The sequence below is a fragment of the Anas platyrhynchos genome, chromosome 2 (assembly GCF_047663525.1).
Source record: "Anas platyrhynchos isolate ZD024472 breed Pekin duck chromosome 2, IASCAAS_PekinDuck_T2T, whole genome shotgun sequence".
NCBI classification, from domain to species: Eukaryota; Metazoa; Chordata; class Aves; order Anseriformes; family Anatidae; genus Anas; species Anas platyrhynchos.
This window is the reverse complement of record NC_092588.1, coordinates 113,082,846-113,100,945: the sequence shown is the minus strand read 5'-3', so window position 1 is coordinate 113,100,945 and position 18,100 is coordinate 113,082,846. Positions and strand designations below refer to the sequence as shown.

General features: G+C 42.0%; 1 protein-coding gene across 6 annotated transcripts in view; it reads left to right on the top strand.

Annotated features, from left to right (window-relative positions):
- The first annotated feature begins 6,765 nt into the window (after positions 1-6,765).
- The window catches only part of TRAK1 (trafficking kinesin protein 1), a 130,501-nt gene continuing 119,166 nt past the window's right edge, over positions 6,766-18,100 (top strand). For 2 of the 6 annotated variants that reach the window (XM_072033374.1, XM_072033378.1), the window contains exon 1: positions 6,810-6,990. Coding sequence is in view for 1 of the 6 variants with exons in the window: in XM_072033364.1 (XP_071889465.1) it covers positions 10,264-10,277 (14 nt within the window). In the remaining 5 variants the exon portion in view is untranslated. Of the gene's footprint in view, positions 6,991-10,130; positions 10,278-17,526; positions 17,782-18,100 lie in introns of those variants that run through there. The other 4 variants (XM_072033370.1, XM_072033364.1, XM_072033376.1 and 1 more) reach the window with 4 other exon arrangements.

Genomic DNA, 18,100 nt, shown 5'->3' with positions numbered 1-18,100 from the left:
GAATGAGTTGTTATGAATTTTAAGTCTTTTGAGACCTTTACATAAGAGCACCCATAGCAATACAGAGCAGAAAGAGAAACACAAACAAAATGCCTTAATAACAAGGCAGAGACTCATAGCCTTTCAAATTAAATGGTCTTCATAATGAAGAATGTTTAGTGCAATTAAAAGTACACCCAGGGGACGTATTGACTCATACCACCTCCCCACCCCCCCTTTTTTTTTCCAGTTCCCCTTAGTTGGGAACTATGATATTTTGTGTGTTGTTGATACACACACTTCATTATACATTTGTATCTTTCTCACCATCAAGATGCGTAATTTCAATATATCCCAGACTGGGTTTTCTTCCCTTTGGTGTAACAGTCCCTTTGGTATAAACTGTCTTCAAAAATGGTACTTGCTTTCTGTACAAGGACTGTCGTAAATAATTTAATGTAGATACAAATAAAAATCAGAGCTGTAATTCTGCGAGTTTTATCATTAGCCCCTTTCTTACAATTTTGATCTGTGACTCCTTCCACTGTGGGTTACTGAACATGACTTCAAGCCTTTTACTCAGCTGCAGTAAACTTTACTGTGGGAGTATTTACAACATTCAGGAATAGCTTGCTAAATATTCTCTTTGCTGTTTGCAACATTTTAATACTTTTGTGATCTCTACAGCAAACTCAGCTTTGCTCCTTGCCTGGCTATCATAAAGGACAGTCAGATGTAATCAAATTCTTGTTCTCAAATAAATATATGACCTAATTTAAAGTAAACTGAGATCTCGTGATTAAACCACGTAGTTCAGGAATGCTTAAACACTTCACTGCTCTATCCTCAATGGTGCTACGGAAGCTTCTCACATTTTGCCTGGTTCCAGAAAGTCTGACTAGTCTCCTGTAATTTTAAGGTATGTTTCCATGTTTTACTTTTATTTGATAATATCTGTTCTTTAGTTTGCTCTAACGCCTGTTGAAGGTGTCATATACTTCTGTTTTATTTTGCCACATGTACTAGATTTTCTCCCAGCTATCAAGATTACTCATGCTCTAACCCATCTTGTCAGTACATGGTGTTTCTTGCTTTCTTTAGGTACATCTATTCCAGACTGACCCCCATTCTCATGAGAGTTTCTATTCTCAGTGTTTTGGGAATGATGATTCAGTTGCCTGTATATAATATTATGTTCCATTTGCCTTGACAGCTCCATCATTCCTGGGAAGTACATGGGGCCACTTTTCTGGTCTTAGACCATTTTGGCAGAATGATGGATAAGAACATGAGCACGTCTTTATCTTGTGCTTTTTATTCTCAGATTCTTTTCCAACACTTTCTTGAAACTAGCACATGCTGCCACTGTTTGAGTAAAACTCCGTGTGCTTTCCTTAGTTCTGCAGTCCTGTGGTAATATTAAGTTTCTTGTTTTATGATTTAATCACCTTGTTTTTCTGGGACAAGGCTGCTGTGGATAAGAAGTCAGCTCTATTCACAGGTCCCTGCTGTTGTTCAATAAATTCAAATGTTACAGTTTCAGTATCATATGCTGCTGATGTTTAGGAGTAGCAATGATTTTTAAGATTCTTTAGTAGCTTCTGGGATTTTTCTCTTTGGAAATTTTGTTTCCTCCATCAGAGTGTTTGAACTTTTCACTGTGGAAGGATTATTGCTAAACAGTCCTTGCCAATGTGTTTGTTTCCCCGGTGAGGCAAAAACTACCAATGGTCTCTTTTATAATAACAATGCTCCAAATCTCACCTTGCTGGATCAACCTGTAAGGTCAGCAGTAGTGCATGTACAGCATGCTTGTGTTCACTCTTTCTCCATTATGGTCTCAGTGCTTTGCGTACGTCTACGGTTTGCAAGAGATGTGGTATGATAATCTGCAAATTTTAATACTCTCTGATTTAATACCTTTAAAAGTAGGCATAGTACAAATGACTTTACTTTCCCAAAATCATTGGGTTTCCCTGGGAGGTCAGCAACTGCTCTGTATACAGTACAGAAGTCAAAAACAACTTCACCCTATTTTTGTTTGCGCTGAGTTTCATCTGCTAATGAGAAGGGGTTCATTGTTACGGAGTACCGCAGTTTCTACCTGGCATTCCTTACATTGCATTCCTGAATATCATCGGCAGTGGTGACGATTTGTGAGGCTGGCTGCAGAGATGGTGTTCTGCTGCTGCAAGGTTCTGTACTAACCTCATTCCCAACACTTAAACCTACCTGCTTTTTCCAAAACATGTTACGATGGCTGCCCTTGCTCATCCAGGAAAACTGAATAGGGCTGGTCAAAATCTTGCTTGTTCCATGACTACCGTGCTGTTTATGTAATTTGTAGATTATGTAAAATCATAGATGATGCTTTCTTTTTTCTGTGCAAATAATTTCAGTGTTCAAATTATTCCTTATTCTTATGCAATATTTAGTGTGTACAGCAGATATTGTACTGGTTGAGTTACTTTCATCTGTTGTAGGTTTAACATGTTGGGAGTACATCCCATTTTCTTCATATGCATACAGCAGCTTGGACTAACGCAGGAGTCAAATGCTTTGTTACTGAATAAACAGATTCACTGGTTCAGCAGAAAGCAGGGACTTTTATATTGCATATTCTGAAGATCCAGGCTGTATGCTTAGGATATCCTTTGCATCCTGATTAGAATTCACAATGCCTTGAAGGTATTATCATCATTCCACAGAGTAATTTTCATTTGGTTTTGCCTGATTGCGCTTTTTTTAACCTTTTCTTGCAAAGTGCAAGCCTGGCACATTTATCATTATCCCAGTATCTTGCATTTAATTTCCTCTTTATTTGTGTACTTGTCTTCACTTCTAATGCTAATCAGAGCATTACAAACTATTAATTCCAACTTGCATTTCATTAATGTCAAATATGTGCAAAACCCCATCTTCTGAGTCGCTGTGTTTTCTGTGCTCTTTATTTTCAGACTGTAAGCTGTAGAATAGTGCTTTTCTGCCATAATTATTATATGTGATGTTATATGCAAGACATTTTAAATGAATTTTCTCATTAAGATCTTTCTACCTTCATTTTATCTGTCTCCTCTGCTTGTGTATGCTTTAGCTTCTGTGTAAGTTTTCAGATTTGTATTTAGTCACTCACCTTGTATTCTTCTTCAGACTATGTGTCTGCTCTTCTTAGGTCACAGTTTCACTAACACTTCAGAAGTTAGTGAACACTTCACTAACACTAACCAATGCCATAAGCTGGCATTGCTCCTGCAAAATACAGGAGCAGGAAAGAAATTTCAAGTATGGAAGCCACTAAACAAAGAGAAAGAACTGGTGCTGACATATGCTAGCTGAAGGAAGCTTAAAGCTCTGAACAAGAAAAACTTTTCTGCAGATTTGATTCTTCCAGCAATGGATACATTGCATATCTTATTATAAAAACAAACAAACAAACAAAACCACACAATTCATATTAAAGGTTTTGATATGTTTAATTTTTTTATGTCAGATAGAGAACTTGCAAGATTCTGTTTTAATAGATATTCAGGTAAAAGGAGTAGTGATAGCTTTACAGAAAACACAATTTAAACAAGAAAAGTTGTTGTACAGGCAGAATTATACAGACGTTTCCTTTTATATCTTTCCAGAAGACTTGGAGCTTTTCTTAGTTCATGCTGATGTAAAAGAAGTGTGAGAAATGGGGCCAGTAACACCAGGTGTCAGCAGGAAGAACAAAAAGAGGAAGCACAGCAAATCCTTTCTTCTTAGATCCATGACACAGCTGTAAAGAGATACATTTGTAGGATTATTTTTTTTTCAGTTCATTTATTCATGCCTGTTGGAATTGGCTTCTTCTCTGAGATTAAAACCATACACTGTACAATCATAGCTGCAATTGGGATCTTCAGCTGGCATACCAGAGATTTCTGAAACTGGTTTCAAATGCTTTTAAAGCAATATGCTATTCTCTGATTGTTTTACAGGGGCCATAAAAGAAGTTTTAGAGACAGTAAACGAGAAACATGCAAAGAAAATATCAACATGCACACTGAAACGTACATGGAAGTCTTCAGTTTTAGCAGGGCAGAAATAAAAATCCTCCCTAGACATGTGATCAAGAATCAAAATTGAGACTGAATGTGATGAATATCGTGTGGTAATAAGAAGAGAGGGGAAATGGAGAGGACAAAGAAACAGAAAGAGCAAAGAAATCTGGGAAACATTTTCTTACACAGTAAGCAAATACAGTGACAATTGCTAGCTTCAGAATTACTAGGTAGATGAAGCAAAATTGTGGTAAGAATGAAAAGCAGTATGCTTATATGCATTATGGTGAAGCACAACAAAAAATTATAAGGAGTGTTTGGTGCAGCAACCACCAAACAAGTGTTTCTGAATCCTGTGGCCAGCACAGGCGTGCATGATGCCCACAAGAGGCTGGCAATCCTTTAGCCCAAGTTCTCTCCCCTGACATGCTCACTCCCAGGTAGCTGCTGGGATTCTTCTGTGAGCTCTTGTATGTGGCATCTGCTCTCCTGTCTATGCAAGCAGCCTCACTTACGTTAGGTAAATCTCATCACATCAAAATATGTTTTAACATATTGTTGGACACAATGCAGTTATAGACACATTACGGACACAGTAAGATACGGTGTAGACAAAAACTACTGATTTTACATCAGGTCACCTGGTCATAGTCCACAGAATAGCTTCCTAATGGAAAAAAAGGCATATATTTGCTACATATGTGAAGTTCAGGTTTCCTTCAATCCTTTCTGGTAGTAAAACTGGCTAAATAGCTGTCATTAATATGCTGTGTATGCACAGACTGATTATTTTTTTTTTCCAAATCTGTTGTATTCAACTAAATTCAACTACAGTACACAAAAGTATTTGGCCTATTTGTGATTCTTGGACTAATTTCAGTTCCTTACAAGTAGGTTGTACATTAAATCTGCATGCTTGAAAATACTGAATTTATTCATAAACAAAAATGGAAAATTGTTTATTTTGCTTTTGTTTAAAAACATCCACTCTAAAAAAAATAATAATACAAAAATCACAATTGTGTAAACATCATCTAAAATATTTTAGTTTAAAAGCTGTTGCTTCAAGCAGCTATAAGGAAGGACTATAATGGAAATGTTAATGAAGTTTTAACTCAATTTGAATTAAATAAAAGCTTCTTCTTGGCCTTTATTTATGTATACACAGTGCATGTCATTGCCACTTGTCCCACCGTGAAGGATTTCTGCTCCCTCTGACAAGACCCTTTTCAGTCTCAGCAGTACATCTCAAGTCCTTGTTCCTTACAGGTCAATTGGTTCTCTGCAAGAAGTCTCCAATCACGCAGACTTGTTTCTCTCTGCTCTTGGTGTGGATCTTCACTTTTCTACTTCTTGGTTTTCCTTCTGACCATCCTTTCTTTGTTTTGTTTTGTTTTGTTTTTCAGTATTTGATTTTGTTCCTGGGCTCAGATTCCATGATGCCTCTGTTGTGTGTCTTCTTCTGGTTTTGTGGAACTGAAAGCTTTTTTTTTTTTTTTTTTTTTTTTTTTATCCCTAACAGCCTATCTTCACTTTTCTTCTGCTTCGCATTAACATTCTGCAAAGCATGGAGCAAGCTCTGTTCCTCAAAACTACTTCCCTTTCACTCTACAGACCCTTCCTCCTCACTACTCTCTTGGGCTGATGTTACATGTCATAACCAGTGGCCTGCTGCTGCTTGAAGGGCGGCTCTGCCCCTTGCTTGCAGCCACACACCCTTTCTCTTGTGCATCCTCTGACACTCATCTGACTGTGTTGTTACCTGTTTCAGAAATCTATCAGAAAGCTATCCTTAACTCCTTCTGATTTAGCTAACCCTAGGGTCACATGTACGGGTGACCAGATAGAAAAAGCAACACAGTATGCAACTGAGGGTGAGAGGTGGAAGGGACCAGTTTTAAATGATACATAAGCATTACATTTCCTAGCAGTAACGTGAAGTTGCTATTTTAGGAATGAGTTAGATGAGACTTCTGAGATGACATAAGAGTGCTGTGCTACCAAAGGGATGGGCTTGCTCCTCCCAGACATGGTTTCAACTCTTCCTTTATACTCACTCCTGATACTGTTATGACCTTAGGGTGAATTTATTTGGTTCACTCATCTGGCTGAAGACAGACAAAGAAAAAAAAATCAGTTCTCTGTGAGGTTTGTAGCCTGAATCACTCACTGAGGAATCAGCAGCAGCAGAGGCAGCCCCCAGGAAGCGCAGGAGTGTGTGGTTCCTCCACAGAAGTGAAGAGCAGGCTGCCCGTGGGTTGACTTATGTCCCACCTAACTGCACCCACCGGCACTGTGAGTGTCATTGGGTCGTTTCTGATGGGTTGTTCAGGATCAGACCTTGGATCCGTTTGTACCTATTTGAGGTTAACATGCATCCTATGGCTCCTTAATCCTGTCACCAACACGGCTGCAGTGCTATTGTGAGAGGTTTCCCTCACTGATGAACAAAACCTCCTCCGACAAACAGTCCAGTGAACCACAGAAGCATCAGGATGTTCCTTCCTCTGGTTTTCTGTGCTTTATGACCAGACCCACCAGGCACCCAGACCAAAGCTCTTCTCGGTAGGCGTGCCAGCAAGCAGCCTCACCCTTCGGGACCACATCGGGGGGAGCACACAGCACCCCAACACCCCACAGGGACACAGCCACACGCCCAAGCCCCCTCTCCCTGCTCCCCTCACAACCCCTCACACCACCCAGCGGGGGCTCCCCACCCCACAAGCCGTCCCTCCCCGCAAAGGGCCGCCCCGAAATGGCCGCCGGGGGGCCGCGCTGCGGCTGTGGCCGCCCCCTAGCTGCCCGCCCCCGGCCGGCACGGCTCAGCGCGGGCCCCGAGCCGCTCCGGGGAGCCGAGGCACCGCCGGTGGGGAACCGGGAGGGCTCATGAGGCGCTGCGGGGTCGAGGGCGGACCACCACCAGCACCACCACCACCACCATCAGCAGCAGTAACAGCAGCGGCTACCGGGGGCTCGGAGCGGGGTGAGCGAGCGGGGAGGCCGAGTAACGCGGAATGGAGCCGAACGGGGGTCGGGGATGGTCGGGGGTCCGGGGGGAGATGTGTGTGTGGCGCTGCCTTCGTGGCAGGGTTGTCCCTGCAGCCCGCTCCGAGGGGTGAAGGTGCTGGGCAGGGCGAGCATCGGCGGTGAAATGGGGCCTGTGGGTTATATATGGGTAAGGGGCTGCCCCAAGCCAGGGGGGGGACCCCGCTCGCAGGGACGGCTCCCGGAGTCCCCTCTAAGTCCCCTCTAAGCGCTAACGTGGCTTTCTTAGCGGTGAGGATGAGGGGTGTCTCTCGGAGGTATGCCTGTGTGAAAGGACCGGAGCATCCCATTGTATTTTTCAGGGAGCCCGAGGTCTCGCTGTCTGCTTTGCTTTGCAACTGACCGCTTTGAGCATAGCGCTCAGAGAAGCTTATTTTGGGGTAGAATTGGCAAACAGAAGGAAAAGTCCGAAAAATGGAGCAGCTGTTACAGGGTGGGAGTCCAGGCTTCTTTGTACGAAGTCCGCCGAGTGGACGCTGTCCTGGAATCCATAACCTTATTTGAACCTGGCAGTCCGCTGAGATTAAATCAGGGCCGTAATGGTTTTTGCAAGCAGGAAGGCAACAATAAAAAGAAACAAAACAGTAACCCCAGCGGTTCCGACGACCTGTCTGTACGCGTGATTTGCTGCTGTGTTGTAGTTTCACGTTCTGTAAGCGAGGCCCTTGCTTCTGTCCATAGGGGAACTGAACCCCCTGTAAGTCCGGTTGTGTCTGGCGGGGCTCTGCTGGAGCCTCCACGAGAAGTGTGTTGTGTTCCCCCACCCCAGGAGCCACATCCACGAAGCTTTGCCTTCTCTGAGGCGCTCTAACCTGTTTTAATTGAGCCAGAGCAACCCGTGCTGACAACAGATAAGGATCATTTTGGCAGCACATACGAAAATTATATTAAACCGTGATTACAGTCATTATTCTTCTGCTTTCCGGTGAGCGTCATTATGGGGGGAGGAAAAACAGAAGCATAAAGTTCCTAATGGAAGTCAAGAGTTTTCAGTGTTTAGTGGGAGCCAGTGCGTTAGGAGAAGATCAGACAGCTGTGTATGTGGATAGAATTTAAATTTCTGCTGAAGTAAAACAAAAGTTTCTGTCAGCTGCGTGAATGGACTCCCACTTGACAGTGGAGTTAACTGCATGGCGGATGACAGCCGTAGGGTCTCTCTGGATGTAGGGCAAAAAAAAAACAGCCAAGCAACCTACAAATATCTTCAGCTTGTAACTGAGCCCGGAGTCTGATCTTGAGCACTAGTTAGAGCACAAACATTGAGGATGTATTAACATGACTTGGCACACGTATAAATAAATATGTGTGGTGCTCCATGTTTGATCCATATATGGGTAAAATCCCAGTGAAATCTGAGGTTGTTGCTACAACCCTTGATCATCTGACTAGTTTAATCCAGAGTCCTGAGCAGCGAAGCAGTACCGGCATGTGATCTGCAAGTTTTGCCATGCATATCGGTGGATGTTAACTGGGTACTTTATCAGCTTGTGCAATGCAGATGAGAGCTGGTGCAAAATTGCCTGCAGCAGGGAGCAAGTTCAGATGGGAAAAAATTTGCCTGGAATTGTTTAGAGCTCCTGCCGGCAGGTTCCTGGTGCTCCTCTCTGCTGCAGCCCATACCTGAGCTCCTTGCTGCTTTGCATGTTCTCTCCTGGAACAGATGACCAGCTGCTTCCATCGAAGCAATTTGATCCCAGCATTTCCATGTCCTCTGAGGATTTTGAGTTCTGAAATGTTCTAGCCAATCTACGCTGGGACAGAAGAATGAGCTTGGAATCGTACAAATCAGAGCAGGCTAAATGTTTTAAATGTATGCTTGATCAATACTAGTGTTTCTTCTTGTTATCACTGTATAAGTATGAAACTGACACTGGGAAGCTTCAACATTTTTCCTAGTACATCTGCCATGATAATAATTTCATGCAATATTTATTTATATTTAATAGCTTGGTAGAAAGCCTTCTCAGAATGAGTGCTGTTGAGGTAGCATCTGCAATATCTAAAGGCAAGAGGTTAAAAAGAAAGCTTTCACTCTTTCTAAAAGCTGTACCCATTTTTCTTCTTAATGATTTCCTATGTTTGTTAAAAATCCCCCTGTGAGGTGGGAGGTAATAAAGGGGAAAGCAATGTATGAGTTATATATACTTTTTGTTTGCTTGGTTGCTTTTTGTAAGTCTATATCTTTTCCCAAATAATTTTTGATTTCCAGGACTGGGGTGGTTTAGTGCTCCTGCTACTAGCATCAGTAGCATTCGTGTGACATTGGTTGTTTCGTGTTGCCTGGATGTTGGATGTTGTGTGTGGTACTCAAGTCACGGTTAGTGGCGTGTTTCCTGTTAGTTTGCGGAAATGCAAAGAATGTGATTTGCTTCCAGTTGTGAAAGAAATAAAGACTGTTCAGTTTACAAAAAGATAGTGCCTCCTCTAGTAAGTCTCCAGTATTAGTCTGGGTGCTTCTTTGGTGTTGCTTCTTGAATAATCCCCTCTTAATTCTTGCAAAACCACCTGTTGCTCTCCTGTGCTGTGTGTTTTCATAACACTTCCACATTAATGCAAGAACAGATAGACCAGTATGATATGAGACGTCCTGGGATCTCGACTGTGGGAATGGGAGCTGTGTGTGAGCCTGCTGCTCAGAGAGCTTAGTGATGCCGTCAAGATCATGATTAAGGAATAAATGCACATAATTTGCTTGTAAGATGACCAGAGGCATAGCGGCATCTTCCTGGGTGCTGGTTGTGTTGTTTCTTGTTTCTGCTGTGAATGAGACTTTCTTGTGCTGTGTGGGAGCTGTTACAAGGAATAGATTCCAGCCTGTACACCCAGCGGCTCTCAGAGCTGATGTAAAAATGTAACAAGGCGGAGAAATGCTTTCTGGTTACTAAATAACAGCCACTGCATCTGTGTTGTAGAAAGCTCAGTGTTGGAAACTTTGTAATTCCAGAACTGTAAAACTGGTTTGAGCTCTGCCGTGCCTCTGCTGTGAAGGTATGTGTTTCTGAGTCATGTTTGTACCATAAAAGCTCCATGAGCAATGCCACCGCCTCCTTGGAATGCTGCACTTGTGCAGAGGGCTCGCTTTTGTGGATTCAGCTGTGGGATCAGGGCTGCGGGGAGAGAAGAATCTGGAGAACTGACTTCCTCGTGATGTAGGGCCCTGCAAGGAACCCGTTGGCGTCTGTCTCAAAGCCTTCCTGCTTACCCTGGTTTGATGGATCTAGCTTTGTGAGTTTACAAACACTCTAATTTTACTCTGTAGCGAATAATGTGATGTCACCTAAATGAATTTCAGGAGTTTGCTGTTAATACTCTTTGTCTAAAACTGTCCTTTATTTGAACTTTGGTTCATCAATAGTTCTCTTTATAGTGGAGCCTATTGATTACAGCGCAAAAAGTCATGCCGGATAGTCATCCTGCTTATGGGTGTCCGGCTAAGAGGCTTATCGATAGCACAAACAGATTAGCTCAGAGATACCTCTTAAATTCGATTATGCTGGCAGATTTGCTCTAGATGAATCAGTTAGTGGCTCTACTGGGTTCAATTCTTGCCTTCGTTGGGCTTCTCTGGGCAGGGTTGTTGGCTAACCTTGCAATCCATTAGATGCTGTAAACCCTATTGATGCTGTGACTCTTATGTTTCCGTGTGTGCTCTTTCTTCCTTTTTTTAAAGTTCTCTGATGTCTATTGGAGTCCTGTTGTTTTTGCTTGCATTTTCAGCAGAACTTAAGAGCATTGGAGTCAGAGAAATGGAAGGAAGGAAATGTGAGAAGAGCTCTGCTTAAAAGCTCTTGAAAAGTTTCATTATTGGCTTGTTTTGACATAAGACCATGTGGCTGCCCAGCAGAGCAAATTTTCCTCTGGCTGCAGATTCCCTCTTCTACCCTCTCTGTATGACAGTGTTGGGAAGCAACTCTGCAATTTAATTGAGAACCGTTTTTAAGGTTGGTTTTTATTTAGATTGTCCATCTGATCTGACCCAATCCTTTGGGCAACTGAGCACCTCTTAGTAGTGAGGCAAAGGAAGCAATTGGAGTAAGTGGCTGAAGCTGTGGTGCCAGGTGGAAAAGCCTTCAGTGAGTGTAAGCTGATTGTGAAACTGCTGCACTCTGAGCTCTGGTGTAACCCAAACCAGTTGCATGTTGGTAGATAAGATATTAATGTTGATACTGAGGCTGACCGTAGCCTACCGGCTATTTGTGTGCTTATGGAATAGTCTTGGGTCCCAACACCTGTATGAGCAGAAGAGGGAAATACTGAGTAGTTAAAGTTTTTAGATTATACCTGTACATTTGTCTTTGTGGAACAGAAAGAGAATGTCCTTAAAAAAAGAAATTTGAGTATTTTCATTTCACTAACTTTCAGCTCAGTCTGCATTTCTGAGTACTCTTCCCTGAGCAAGATGCCCACAAATTACAGTTTCTGTTGTGAATAATGCAATCCTCAAAATTTCATGTGTAAAAATATGTGGTTTTAAATTTATAAAGTAATACAGAATCATTTGAAAAAAGAACACTTTCTTTCTGTCTTCTTAGTTTATTTGTTCATAGCAGACTTCTTTGGAAAGGCTGACTTTTTTAAAAACTCATCCAAAATCTGTAGAAATTTTTTTTTTTTTTTTTTTTGGTTTTGTAACATCAGCAGGTAAATATTACTCTACATAGGACCTTAAGACCAGAAAGAACTAGTAGGTGATACAGTCTGATTATGAAAACTATGAATACATGGCTCCATCCTGAAGTGTTTCGGCCCATGCATAACAGTCTAGGAGGATCTTATGAGAGACATCATCAAAAGCCTTACTGAATTCAAGGTAGATAGCATCCACTGCTCTCTCCTCATCTTAGAAGCAGCTCATTTCATTCTTATCAAGTTGGTCAAGCGTGATCTCCCCTTGCTGAGTGTATGTTAACTACTACTAAGGACTTGCTTATTGTTCATGTTCAAATGGTTCCCAGGATCAGCTGCTCCTCACCCTCCTGGGATTGAGGTGAGGCTGGCCAGTCTGTAATTCCCTGTGTCTTCCTCCTTGCTGTTTTTGAAGGCTGGAGTGACATTTGCCCAATGTCCTCAGGTGCCACGATTGATCAAAGACTGTCAAGAGTGGCCTCGCAGTGACACCTGCCAGCTCCCTCAGCCTATGTAGGTGCATCCCTTCAGGACCCACGGTCTCAGATATCTCCAGTTTAGTTAGGTGGTGTCAAATCTCTTAACCCTTTTACACCAAGGATAAGTGTGTGTCCAAGATGCTTGTTCCAAACTTTGCTCCTGTTCTTTGGGGCCTGGGGTTTCTGAAGGCCAGTCTTGCTGGTAAAGACAGACAAAGAAAGCATTGAGTCCCTAAGCCATTCAGCAGCAGGCCCACTTTTCCTGTTTTTCCTTAATCACTTTCCTTCCTTTTGCTTATTTACCTACAGAAACCCTTCTTGTTACCTTTGACATCTCTTGCAAGACACAGTTCTTCGTGCACTTTGTGCTTCTTACCCTGTCCCTGCATACTTGGACAGTGTTTCTGCAGTCCTCCCAAGTTATCTGTCCTTGCTTCTTCCTTTTTTTGTGTTTGAGTTAGATCCATCTTCATGATGGGATTATTTTTTTTCTTTTTTGGGGGAGGAAAGAGGTAGTGATGTTTGTTTTACTTTGTTGGTGATTTGTTTGTTTGTTTTTTTGTCTGACTAGTTAGAGTCATACTGGCCTTACAGAAGGAGCTACGTCTCACCTTTCCAAAGTTGAGGGAAGTTTTCTACTCATGGATTTCTGAGAAATGTTGTAACGTGAAAAGCAGTCCTGAAAAAGCTCTTCAAAGAATATGTAGAAACAGAAAGGGGATGCAAAGAACGTCAAAGATGATTAGACTTAAATAAACTGTTAGTGGTAGTCTTTTTCATTTTTTTCTGCATCTAGTTTCCCACCTATCTTAAAGTAGTTAAAGTAAAAACCTAAGAACCACACCCCATGTAATAATTCCAGTGCTTGGAATTGAAACATGGAGAAACTGCTTATCATCAGTTTTCAGTACAGTTTATAATAATGCTCAGTTGATTTGTCCTGTTCTGTAATAGAAGCCAAAGGTTAGGAAAATGTTCATGCAGTAGAAACATTTGTATCCTACAAGGAAAGAATTGGAACTGTGGGTATGTGGAAGTAATTGCATGCACCTCTTGGAGCCATAAGGAGGTTACTGTAAGTTGCAGTCAATTGATGCCCTTCTGTGTTACATATTCACGTAGTTGCATATCCTCCTGTTTAAAGGCAGGTGCTGCTAATGTCATACTGGACTTTAATTTCATGTAAGTCAGGACTTTCTGTGAATTTTGGTCACAGTAACCATAATTTGGTGTCTTAGAGAATACTGAGGTGCAGTGCTTTGGAGAGAAGTTTTTTTTGTTTTTTTTTTTTTTTTTTAAATGTCCTCTTGTTACTCATTGACCATTGCCTGCAGGTAATGGAGACTTTTTCATTTACTGTTTGTGGAAATGGAGCTTATGTTACCTAGAAGCCCAGTTTAACTATCAGATACTGCACGTGTGTGTGCTTTGGGGGAGGAGGCACCTTCCCCTCCTCCTCAGTACGCAGAAACGTTGCAGTTCAGATCCATAAAAACACAGTGCCCCAGTGCTTCCTGTAAAGTGAGCAGAACTGGGTGACATTGGGATAATGTCAAAGACCTTAGGCTGCTTTTTGTTTGTTTTAAACCTCTCTTGAATGGGATTTCTTTCCCTGCAGCTATTGCTGATCACAGTAGTTGTATTTCAGAGAATGTATGGGCTGTTGATGTAGGGGGGTGAGGAGGAAATCAATCTCTGATATTACAGCCTCTTCTGGATTTTATTCTGTAGTAAAATAATCACAGATTGCACTGCTTCCAGAAAGAGAGGGTAGACCTCTGTTTTATAGTGGTAATACTACGGTAATGATCATTTCCAGGAACTTATGGGCAGGATGGAGATCAGTGTTTACCAAAAACATTACCTGTGAGGCTTTGATCCTGTAATGAATTCTGCAAACCTGCATGTGTGAAGGTCACAGTGAGATCGGTGCCTTTACAGCTGTATTTCCTGAGCGTTATGTAATCTTGTCAGGTGGTAGAGAAGCATTTATGGTTTGATCCGGTGTCTTGTGCTTGACCTGAGAGCCATAAATTTCTGGTATAAAACAATCTGAACTGAAAACGTTTCTTCTGGTTGTTTGAAATGTGTATAACCTGTGATCAGTTCTGTGTTTTACTCTAGCGTTGTAATCCATAATGGTTTTATCAAAAATCTTATTTTGCAGGCCATTCTGTGCTGCTAGAATAGAAAGGCTGAGAGGGGTGAGATGCTGCATGCACCTGGCAGAACACAACCTTGTCCCAAAGTCTAAAGCACTTTCTAAAAGCAGTGCTGTTGGATATATGTTGTGCTGTCACTTTTTCTGTAGAGAACATTAAGCTCTCTGATGCAGTCCCTTGTACTGCTTTTATCTGCTCAATGAGATTTCATTTAGGAGCTGTTGCAGACTCCAGGCAAATGCAGCTTCCTTAAATACTCTGCCCTTTGCATTCCAAAAGCTACAAAACATTCAGCATAAGCTTCTGATGAGTGGAGTTTGTTTAAGTTCTCACAGGTCATCACAGCTGGTCTTCTCGCACTGTGCCAAGGATGAAGGGGTCAGTGTGATCAAAGCACTTGACCAAAGTCCTTCAGGAATCGCTGCCAGTACTAGAACTAAGTCTAGTCCTGGGGCATCTCTGTTAGAAGCCTGTCAGCCACTTGGATCAGAAGGTTGGCGTGCCCCTTCTGGTATTAGCTGCTCAGGACCTCACGGGGCAGAGTATTTGAGCCAAGCAGTTTCCTCAAGAGGCATGAGAGCTACACCTACCTTCATTTTATTTTTTATTTTTAACTCTACTAAGGTTGGTAGTATGTATTACTAAATCCTCCTACAGTGGGAAGAACTCCAGGTGGGCCAGCCCTTCTCTGGAGAGTGCACAATTCGTTCGAGGAATTGGAGTATATTTTATAAAAGCTTTACATATTTACATATCTGGCAGACAGGTTGATTGGAGTAAGGCAGTGGTTTTATTACAGTAGTGATTTTAGTGAAACATGTATGTTCTTTTTGCCTTCAGTAAAGCTGATGGACTAGTGTGGGTATTGCTCTGAAGAAATTCGGTGTTAAGGGCAGGAGGCTGGAATTTTTGCAGGCTGGGAGCTCAGTACATCCAGGACAGAGTGCCATCTCACTTTGCTCACTGACTGTTGTAGTTAAGTCAGTCTCGTAGCTTCTTTAGCCTGATTACCTGTCCCCTCCAGAAGTAAACACTGCACCTGTTTTGTACTATTTATCAGCTTTCAGAGGATACCTACTACATATTGACGTAAAGGAAGAAAAATGGCCCATTTTGTTGTAAATGTCTCCCTGAAGTGATACACTACCTAGGAGGAAAGAGAGGAGAAAAATAACATTTTTGACTTGAAGTGTCTGGACAGAATTTTGTTTTGTTTTGTTCATGGGGATATTGCTTTTTTTTAAAAAACAAAAACAACAACACTAAAATTTAGATAACTGCTCTTATGGAGTTAGTAGTGTGTTAAAACCTGAGATCTTTGGGTATAAATTGAAAGATCAGAACCAGGTATGGTTTGAAGGGAATAAACAGAATCAATGATTCATGGCAGACTCCTAACTCCAATGAAAAGTTTCTGAGTCCCGGTGGAGCAGGCAGGTTGATACCACTACACTTTGGGTATGGATGCTGAATACATTTCCTGAAAACGGAGTGGATTTCTTAAAGTCAATATTCGTTATTTTATTATAATCTTACTTCGTTCAGTGAGGAATATTTGGACTCTTATTCCTCCTCCCAAATTATTGTTGAAGATACCTTATGGCAGAAAATGCATCTTAATGGTAAACAATTAAATGTGGTCTTAAAATGTTTTTGTTTTTTTTTTTTAAACCCCCAAATAGTATGAATGCAGTATTTCGGTGTATATGAACATTTGGAGTAAGAATTAAGAACTGGAATCAATTTCACATATTTACTAATGTAAAAGTGATTATTTAAATAAAAAATCACCTGACTTGTCACCTGGTAGGCAGAAGTTGCAATTCAGGTGGACAAAAAAATAGTTCTTCTTGTTCATCATAATTCAATTTTTCTTTTAAAAACAAAGAAAAACCCTTGGGGTTAAAGCTGACCTTCCTTCTCTCTACCACCTGTATTATTCCTTGGGTTCCTAGGTCTAGCACAGCTGCTCCACCAGCACACAAAAATTCAACAAGAACAAAATGTCTCTGGGCTCCTAGGCTGCCGGTCAGTTTCTCAGCTTCAGTTTCTTATGACTCCTGGATTCACCTAGGTAAATGGAAAAAGAAACCTTGGTCTCCTTATCTCTGGAAGATGCCATTGCCGTCAAGCCCTGGGTAAAAGTTTGTGTAGGTTCTGTGAATTCTGGCTCTAGTTACTCACCTGGTGGTTTCCCTTAGTCCTGCAGTGCCGTGGGTAAGCTCATGCAGCTGTTACTGAAAATACTGATGGTCTGAGTCCCTCCAAGGATTGCTGCTCTCTCGGCACTGAAGCTTAGAAGACAGCATTACCAAGCCAATATTTGAAAACCCTCAATGCTTCATACAGAAGTGGGCAAGTGACTTCCCAGAACTGGTAACGAGTAAAGCCAGGAGAGGTTTAGTGGTTTGTCTCTTAAGAACGTGGTTTCCTGATGCTACTGAAGCTGCAGAAGTGGGCAGCCTTTCTTCCCCATCCACACCCCTGCCATACGCACAGGTTCCTGTATGGCCTTGCCGTGGGCCAGCTCAGAGGGCTGATTGAGGTGAAAACCCCTTCAGACCAGCCTCTGCAAGGCCTTTTCCTGACCTCCTCCCCTCGCTTTCAACCAGGTTTCATTCCTGTTCATGCTGAGCTGGAGCAGTGCAAGTACCGAGGTTTGTCTGAGGAAAAAGGAGTGATGGAATATTTGGTTTAGGGATAGGTGTGTGGTAGGGTGAAGGTTTGCTTTTAGAGGAGAGACGATGCTACCAGGAACTCAGGGTGGCTGGGAAGCACCTACAACAAATTGTGTCTGTGCAGACATGATATTTTTTTATTTATCACCAGTTTGTGTCCCTGTTTCTCAGTGAGTTAGATGGGTGTTAGAGATGGCACAAAGGCAAGGTAAGGCTGTGCAGGCAAGGCCTAGCTGGTTGTGTGGGTTTTTGCTCTCTTTTATTAAAAAAAATAATAATAAAAAAATCATTTTAATAACCTTGGTTAGCAGAATTGCCTGGGGAAAATTGAATCCTCTTTCTGTTATGTGAGATAGCAGATTAGCACTAATTACCTCATCAAGAAGGCTGAAGAGGAAATTCCTAAATGCACCTAGCAGCAAGCTTATTGTTTTGATCCTGTGACCAGCAGGAAGAAGTTGATGATAAAGACATGATATAATATTGCAGGAGAAATGAGTAAGAGGAAATAGGAGGGGCTGCCCGGTCAGGAGAACGATTGGCTTGTGGCACGGCTTGTAACAGACACGGGGCTGTGCTCTCCTGTTCGGTTCTCAAACTTTTATCTGAAAAAAGGAAGATAAGCAGGCAGTCGTTGCTATGGGGGTAATAAAATATTTTTTTTGACTTAGCAAACACTCTGACAGAACAGCTATGGAATTGTTATTTCCAGCTCCAGAAGTATGGGAGGCGTGGAATTAGAGGGCTTCAGCCCGTTCTTGTGCTGATTTGAATCCTACTGCAGGTAATTAATTCGTTTCTCTTCTGACCAGGACTTGGTGGTTATTGATTGCCTTGGAAACTGTTGTTTGCTTCATGACAGAAAGCTGAGAGTGCAGCGGTGTGGCAACTTGGAACTGAGTGTATGTGAAACTAAAGAGCAGACCTGGGGGTCCTTTTTGTCACTGCTTTGTTCGGTGGTATTACTGGAGTCACTGCTGGAGAGGTGAAAGGACTTTGAGCTCTTGGGATCTCAGAATATTAAAACATGGGATGGTCCTAAAAGGTGCTAAGGATATTTGTAAATATCTCCTGTATTCTTATATTTTGTCTCATCTTTACAT